General features: G+C 40.4%; 1 protein-coding gene across 1 annotated transcript; it reads right to left on the reverse strand.

Annotated features, from left to right (window-relative positions):
• On the reverse strand, positions 1989-8322 carry LOC109836538 (auxin response factor 17-like). The gene is given in 4 exon segments (XM_020404455.1): positions 1989-2599; positions 4787-5481; positions 7268-7979; positions 7981-8322. Coding segments are annotated over 3 exon segments (1644 nt in total). The 5' UTR covers positions 8259-8322; the 3' UTR covers positions 1989-2599; positions 4787-4827.

The following is an 8515-nucleotide window of genomic DNA, read 5'->3' on the forward strand; positions in this document are numbered from 1 at the left end:
CCCGCCTTTCAAGTCGACATGGAGGAGTATCGACTCGACTAGGTCGACTAGGCTCTTGACGAGTTGCCTGCTACGAGAGGGCCGACTGGTACCACCTTTTGTGTCGACATTGATGAATGTCGACTCGTCTGGTCGGCTAAGTCGGACTGCTAGCTGATCTCTGACTATCTCTCCCATCGGTCGAGATGTTGACTCGTCTGGGAGGTCAGGATGTCTCTTGCCGATTAACACCGCTTCTCGTGTCGACACTAGGGTGTCGGCTTGTCTGGCTGGATGGAGATGACGACTCATCAGATCATATATTTGGAAACATTTGTACCCCATAACAATGGCGAATGTCAGATAGTTGTGCAGTAAATGGAGAGGTGGTATGCTGAAGAGCCGTAATTTGACTGCTAATATTTGTAATAGCTTTAAGAGCCTTAATTTGATGGCGAATATCAGAAAGTTTTGCAGCAGATGGAGAGGTGGTATGCTGAAGAGCCGTAATTTGACGGCTAATATCTACAATAGCTTAAATGGTAGGGTCTGAAGTGGTAGATGGCATAACATTGACCGGTAATCCTGGTGTACTAGAGGATTGGGACTGAGGGGATCGCTGACTACGGCCAGTTCCTAAGGAACATAACTCAGGATGAAGCTGGAAACATGTCTCAAAGTTGTGTCCCTCCTTGCAATAAGTGCAAAAGAGCTTAGACCGAGCCTGAGAAGCAGGTGCCAGTGAAGAGGCCAAATAGCAGCAATTCAAAGTTCAAGATAATAATCCTTGAACGAAACCCGAATGTTTAAAGGAGAACCCGAAGGTTAATGTAGAAACCGGAAGGTTAAAATGTAAGAACCCGAATGTTAAATTTGAACCCAAAGGTTATACATGACTGTTAAATCTAAGAGAAAAAAAAAAACAACCAACGACCAAGGTGACCCAAAAATCGGTCGGATTTGATGCTCACGTCAGAGACCTACAACGGATTAATGTCGTTTGTTGGAGGCCGAAAGACGGCTTAAAACGGCGATACTGTTAATTGACACCGAGAAACAATCTTGAATACGCGAAACGCGTTAAGAGGCCGCAAAGCGGCAATGCCAAAAATCTAGCAGAGGAACACAAAAAAGCATTAAACGACTGCAAAGCGACAATGCCAAGATTTGGCAAAAGAACGCCAGAAGCGTTAAAAATTTTTATTGGAAGAGAAATAATAACCCTAGCTCTGATACCATGAATGTTGGGTAAATTTCCCTTAAGTTGAATATTAAGCGTGCACATATATTTATATAAGTAGAGGAGGATGAGGTGTATTCTCACAACCAATGTGGGACTAAAAATTCACTACTAACACTATTATCAACAGTAATTATCAATAACTATGGTGATGTAGTACACTAACAACTCAACGTGAAATATAATTATACATGCAGTCATAGAAGACCATATCTGACTCAGGTACAATTTATGCCAACAACATTAACAAAACCTATTATCCCGAAAAAAAGTGGTCGGCAACGTTCACAATTTATGCCCAAATAGTATTTATTTCATGTTAGGCTCCATTATGCACTCAGAATTTGACGATGCTAAAATCTTTCAAAAGAATATTTACACATCCTCCCGTTCTTCGACAAGTTGAGTCTCTTGGTTTGATAGGAGGGATCTCTCGGTTTGGTAGGAGGGAAGGTGAGGGGAGGGGAGCTACAAAAAGTAGATTTACTTTTTGTAGGGGGGGTTTAAAGGGGTGGGTAGAGTGAGGGGGAGGGGAGGGAGGAGTCACTATAAAATAAAGTAAAAAAGTTACCTAGAAACATACCAGTCTCACTATAAAATAAAGTAAAAAAGTTACCTAGAAACATACCAGTCTATATTTATACCCCAGTGATGTGCTCTTTATGTTAGGCTCCAATACGCTCTCAAATTTTATCAAGGTTTAAATATTTCAAAAAAATTGTGAGAAGAGTACTTCCACATCCTCTTGATCTCTGACGAGTCGAGTCTCTAAACGAAACGCAGGTTACCAAGACCACCACTGCCTTTGATAAAAGCATCGTCAGCCGCTAACCGTGACAGACGCATTTCAACAAAAACTTACCTAGAAACATACCAGACTATAAAAATCAAACAAAGATAACAAACAAATTGAACATCTATCCGATAGCATAACTTTTTCCCCCAGGATCCAGCTTGAAAGTGGTTCGTCGTCGTCACAAACATCGTCATATTCTCTTCTTATTTATTGGCTTCAGCTTTATCATTTTAGCGCAGCCATTGAAGTCCCATACTCAATATAACATCCCATAATCAGGGGATCAAACGAACTTCAATGTTAGAAAAAAAAATTAGCACGTCGAATCAACTAGCGGCTAATTAGCTAGCTAAATTGGAACGCATTTAACTGTCAACACGTTTTCCTTGTAAATGAAAATATTCAGATGCCATATACACACGACACACATTAAAAGCCTACAAGATTCAGCAATTGTACCAAAGGGGTCAACACCAGCAGTTAAAAGTGACGTTGAGTTAGCCCGTCAAGACGAGGTCAAGGCCTTCTTACACAGCTTCAGGCTGAGCTCCATGTCCTCTTCATCTAACACAGCCACCCAGTACCTGCAAGTCGACAGACAATGTTCAGAAACTTGCATCAAGGAATTATTAAGTATCTTTCGAGCACTTGCAAAACATTCGAAAGCAATTTCATTCTACTCCAAGGCCCGCAGCAAGGAATCTCAACCTCAATCTAGCAGTCCCTCAGCTGCGACATCAACTTGTTCTTCGTTTTGAATGTATTAATATGAAAATATAACAATGAATAAATAAATTTATTTACCTCGACGTCTGAATGAAAACGACTAACAACAAATGAAAGAGAACTTTGGATGCAAAGTCATCCTTATCCAAGTTGAATACTGAAAGGAATGTAGCTCAGTCATCATTTGGATCCAAATAAAGTAGAATGTAGGGGGAGACGGTTCGAATTACATATTATTTTCATAGAACGTCTAAATAGGTAATGCCTATAAACCTCCTCTCCCGACTCCCACCTTTCATGATTATAAAGAGCTATAAAATCTATTATATCCCATAACAATACAAGGTAAGATTACTCTATTAAGTATAACGCAATAAAACCACACTGTCACTTGCAGAGAATTTTGCAGCATAAGCTTACTGAAGAAAACATGGTAAGTTCAAGAACCACATCTTACTAAGACGATCGCACCGAAGATTGTATGTCAACATTTAAGTTTCGGTAATTTCTGTCACCCCTACAGTTATGGTGTGCAAAGCCCAGGATGCCTTCACATGGCTATGATCTTCCTCTAGGAGTTAGCGGTTTTCATTCCATTAATCTAAAAGGTTAACATATAATGCATGCATAAAATCAGAAACCTCCCGAAAGGACATACCTTACTGAATTTATATACTTAAAAATCAAAATAGGTCCTGAAGTACATGGATGTGAGCCAAAAAAAAAGTATCAGTTACCATTCTCCCTGAGATTGTTCAGATTTCCCTTCCTGATGTACTCGTCAGGGAAACAAGCAGTGCATATCAAGAATATCTTTCCATGACAAATACTTTAAGGTATTTATTTACATGTCCAATAACACAAAAATATTTACTTGATTAGTGACAAATATGGATTCGTTGTTCTATAGTAATTACTTCCTACGAAGTTTCATGCATCCACAGTTCAGCAGTAGTTACTTGAAACTTCGAGTGACATTGTTATGCAACTGAGTAACTAGGCACTGGAATGGGTGCCAGGATGAAAAAACATAACCCTCTGACAGGTAGATGGATTATGATTTCATATGCATATTGATTAATTATCAGGAAAGGAGGCTAGTAAGGGGGAAGAGGAAGCTGCAATCAGATCTAACATCCGGGATGCAGTAATATTTGAAACAGGACCTCTTCATAACAGCTCCCTGATTTAACGATTTCCTTTGAAAAAAATGTAAGATGGTCACACAAGCTAGATAAGGTGCATGAATTAGTCAAGGGCAGAATCACAGCCGCAGACAGCATGAGAAGGTTATAATGCCAGTTAACTATCATGCCTTGTACATTATCTAATTGACTCTCAAAAGATAACGATCCCCATCAGATAAGAGATCATCAGTGTTAACAGAGAAGCACGACAAGGGGAAGCATGCCACCTCTGCACTGGGAATATCATCAGAAGCTTTATGGAACTTTTGGCATTATGATATGTCACGCTAGAACTGGAAGAGACAAATCAGATAATTGGATTTGTAAATGTTAGCCACAAACATCACAGAAAGATTCTGCTAATACCAAGGCCATCAACTGCACAACTTGCATCAAGTAACCACCAATAAGGCCATAGATAACAACCAGAAGGCAACATCACACATTTTTACATGAGTAGCAATCAAATAATATCATTATCATACATGCATCACTAGCCTCCAAGCCTCTTAAGAGTCACCTAACTTCAGACAAAGTAGATGCATGGAAAAGACTAGTGCCAACTTGCATCTCATTATATCCTGCAATATTTTGACTCAAGCCTTCTATTACTCTATGGGAAAAGTTAACTGAGAACGGACATCTTGTCCTCACTAATAACTCCTTAGGTAAAAATTTAAAATGCCTAGAACATTTATTCAATAAAAGACCTCCATATTACTTGGACGATATAATTTCAAGCTGTCTTCGTCAATCACCCTTTGATTCTAGATTATATATCAGTGGTGACACACAAAATTTCAAAATTTTCAAATATCGTTGAATTTATTTCTATCAAGAGTTTAACACAAAATCTACCTGTACAAGGTTTCATGCTGCAAATGCATGACTCCAAGGCTTCATAAAGAACATGCTTCTAAAGCTGAAATTCCTCGACGCTGGACATCAACACCATTGAGTAACAAGTCATGTGATAGTGAAAATTCAAGTGATCGACCACCTTCATTTTTGGTGCAGTCTCCGTCACCATTGTCATCATTAGGCTGGTTTATATGAATGATCTGACCAAACAGCTGAAATGATCCCTTGGTAAGTTTCCTAGTTTGTTTACAAGCTGCAAGTCCTAAAAGCTCCAGACCATGATTATGGATGCTTTCTTGGCTAGGAGGTGATGCAGCTTCTGATTGTGATGTACTCAACTCTTCTGGCATATTAATGCCATACAGATTATTAAAGAACATATAATTGGTGTTCCTGTGTACGAAGTCATATAAACTTGGTACACCGAAACCATGCCTGGCTCCCTGCATGCCAGCAGGAAATGTAGGATCATTGAAGAGTGGGGTTTTCTCCATCTTCACACTATTGGTGAGTGACTGAGTGAAATGGATGTTTCCATTGCCTTCGCTACATAACTCAGGAGTCTGTGGAACCTTAAGCTTTTTGAAGACAGGAAATTGTGCCTGCACATGGGTGGAGATAGGCCCTAACTCAACTTGCCAAGGACTAACAGCTCTTACATTTGGCAAAACCTCAGGCTCATCCCACGTCACCTGATAAAAAGAAAGCATAGAATTAGTAAACATAAAATCTGCTGAAGAATTACACAAAATACAAAAATTAAAAGTCTTTGTCCCAAATTGGTTAGGGCGATATCCTCTGTTAAATGTCCACACAAAATATAAAATTAGAAAACGAGAAAAATATATTGTTCCTACATGGTTCATACTTCATAGACCAACATCTAGATAAACATGATGTACTATTTTTCAACATTGATAAGACTAAAATATGAAGTGCCATACAGTAATAGCTACCCAACATGCCAGCTAATAGATAAATGCATTTGGTGCTCTACAAGCAAGTACACATTGCAAAATTTAAGTCAAGCCATGTAGATTACTCAGTTTTGCTATATAAATAGCTTGGAGAAAAAACAAATTTAATGTGGTTTTGTCTGTTATATTTAAATTGCAAGAGAAAAGTAATAATGAAATATGAAAATCAATTTACACGAAATTACATGACAAGTAGTGGGTGTGAAATATATGACTTCCGAATCTGCAAAGAGAACATCAAACTACTTTGTCGACATTGTTTTGAAATTGTAAAACAAAACAGAAAACCGGAATTGGCAGAAAAGATTAATAAATGTGCGTCTTTTATGTGCATCAGTATAAGTATGCACATGCACATGTCTCTGGATATATGCATTTCCCTGTGTGTCCATACATAGAAAGAGTTTTGTGTCCAATGAACAAAAATAAAGCATGCTGCTACCTGCTAAACTACATTGGTAACATAACAAAGTGGTGGTTAAACCAATTGCTAAGAAGCTGTCATGGAAGATAAATTCTACATTTTCTAACTTGTACATTAAGATAATGATAGAGTACAGCAATCTGAGTTCTAGAATGAAGTATATAAATTTCAAACAAACTTTAGGGTAGTTCCCAGCAAACAATAAAAGATGGTCACATTAGTATGCATGATTTTGTTTTTATGCATGTCTGCTTACTTATCTATCCACCATCTATCTATTTGTCCTACATGTGAAGATACATGGCAAATATATGCATAAACAGACACCATATACATAACATGCAGGTAGATGTGGCTAGAGTACTGTAGGTACAAGAATCTACAAAAAGACCTTCCTACCTGCCTGTCTGATTTTAGCAAATACAAACAGTGAAACTCACATGGCAATTAGCAACCACAATTTGTTTCCAATATTCCATACCTAAATAGAGAATACCTTACCCACAGAGAAAAGGAGAAAAAAGTACCTACCAGTATATGTGAGTAACATAATAAAATACATCATCCTCCAGGGGGGGGAAAAGCAATTACCAGAGTTATGATAATTGAAATCAATTGTTGAGCGTCAAATGTCTAGTGTGTAATACATACTGATCAACATATTCTATTTAGTTATATGACAAAGAAGATTAAAGTACATATAATCTTGAGAGGTTATTCCTAGTACCATTAGTCGTTACAGCATATTAATTTGGAATAAGTGAGAAGGGAAAGGACGTCAACACTAGAATGACTAATCTACTAGCATGCTGCCACATGTAGTGTTATAATAAAATTCTTACGAAGATAAACAGAACATGAGTCGACCAAAGTATTACCCACTTGCCTAATGACCCATAGAACACCCAAAGGGCCACAATGAATAATATAATCAAAGACTCAACACCCAACAACCACTATCACTAAGACCAATTAAATTTAGCAAATGGCACATTAGATCTAAAGACATTGATTAAATTATTACCAAACACTATACCCTAAGACAATCAAAAGAAAGGGACAGAACTCATAGTTCACCTGCAGCATTCGCCACGGAGAATATGACCATGGGCACGAATTCTTGATGCCCTTGCGGCTGACAGTCCCATGAAACCACGTCATCCTCGACGAATCCTCAGTCTCCACCGACATCTTGACCCTCATACCCTCTCTCCAATCGAACACAAGAGACCTATCAACCACCTCCTTCTCCACCACAAACTCGGGCGATCCTGCTCTTGGATAGTACAAAACCTCAAACTCGCGCCCCACCTTCATTAATCTAATCCCCTCCACTATAGATTCCACCGGGACCCTACCCTTCAAATTCCTCGAGAACCCATTCTTACTCCCCACATTACTAAAATTCTCATCCAATCTCAAGTACTCTGGATTCCCACAAGACCTCCCCGTGCGCCGAATCCCAACAAACAGTTTCCCATCACCATTCTTTATAAAAACCACGGAATCACCAGCAACAAGCTTCTTGCTATTAACAAACCGGCTCCATCCGGTAGTCAAGAGATGCCGGCGAGGGGTACCGCGGTAAATATGCCGAAAGTCCCAGCTTTTCCCGTGCACATCGATCACCGTGATGTTCTGCACCGGAGGATCGGCGTTGAAATCGAGCACCGGGAAGATCGAGTCCGCGCAAAACCTCGGCACCGAAAACCCTCCCCCGTTGTTGGCGTCGCTCGGGGTCAGGACCTTGGCGAACGACACCACCTCAGCATCCAGCGGCAGCGGAGAGAGTCCTCCCTCCGGCGGCGCCGGAGAAGAAGGTTGCAGGATCGAGGAGGATCGAGGCGAAGACCTCGTCGGAGTCGGGGTTGGCAAGGTGGCGGACGGCGGAGACGCGGCATAGGGAGTAGGGTTCGGCGTCGGCGATCGAAGATAAGTTCCCCGGAGTAGAGGATTGCTCGGCGTGGCCCTGGGGGAAGTAGTAGACGAGGGATCCGACGGCGGGGATCTTTCCGGTGCCAGCTCCGGCGATAGCCTTCCAGATGCTCGGACCGAGAGATGAGGACATTGATGTTGAGTATTTTGGATTCTAGGGTTTCGATTTTTTTTTTCAGGGATTTGAGTATTTTGGATTCTAGGGTTTTGAATCTAGAGGCGGAAAGAGGAGGGAGGATATTTATAGCTTGGGGGAGTCGGAGAGGACGGGGGAGTGGGGACAGTGCCGTCCTGTGAGTCTGCCTAGGGGAGCAAAATAATCGACACCGAAGTTCCCATCATTTACGAGCGTGCCACTGTCGAATTCTGTTGGAGATGACGTCGGCTGTT

Source organism: Asparagus officinalis, chromosome 4, assembly GCF_001876935.1.
Source record: "Asparagus officinalis chromosome 4, Aspof.V1, whole genome shotgun sequence".
NCBI classification, from domain to species: domain Eukaryota; kingdom Viridiplantae; phylum Streptophyta; class Magnoliopsida; order Asparagales; family Asparagaceae; genus Asparagus; species Asparagus officinalis.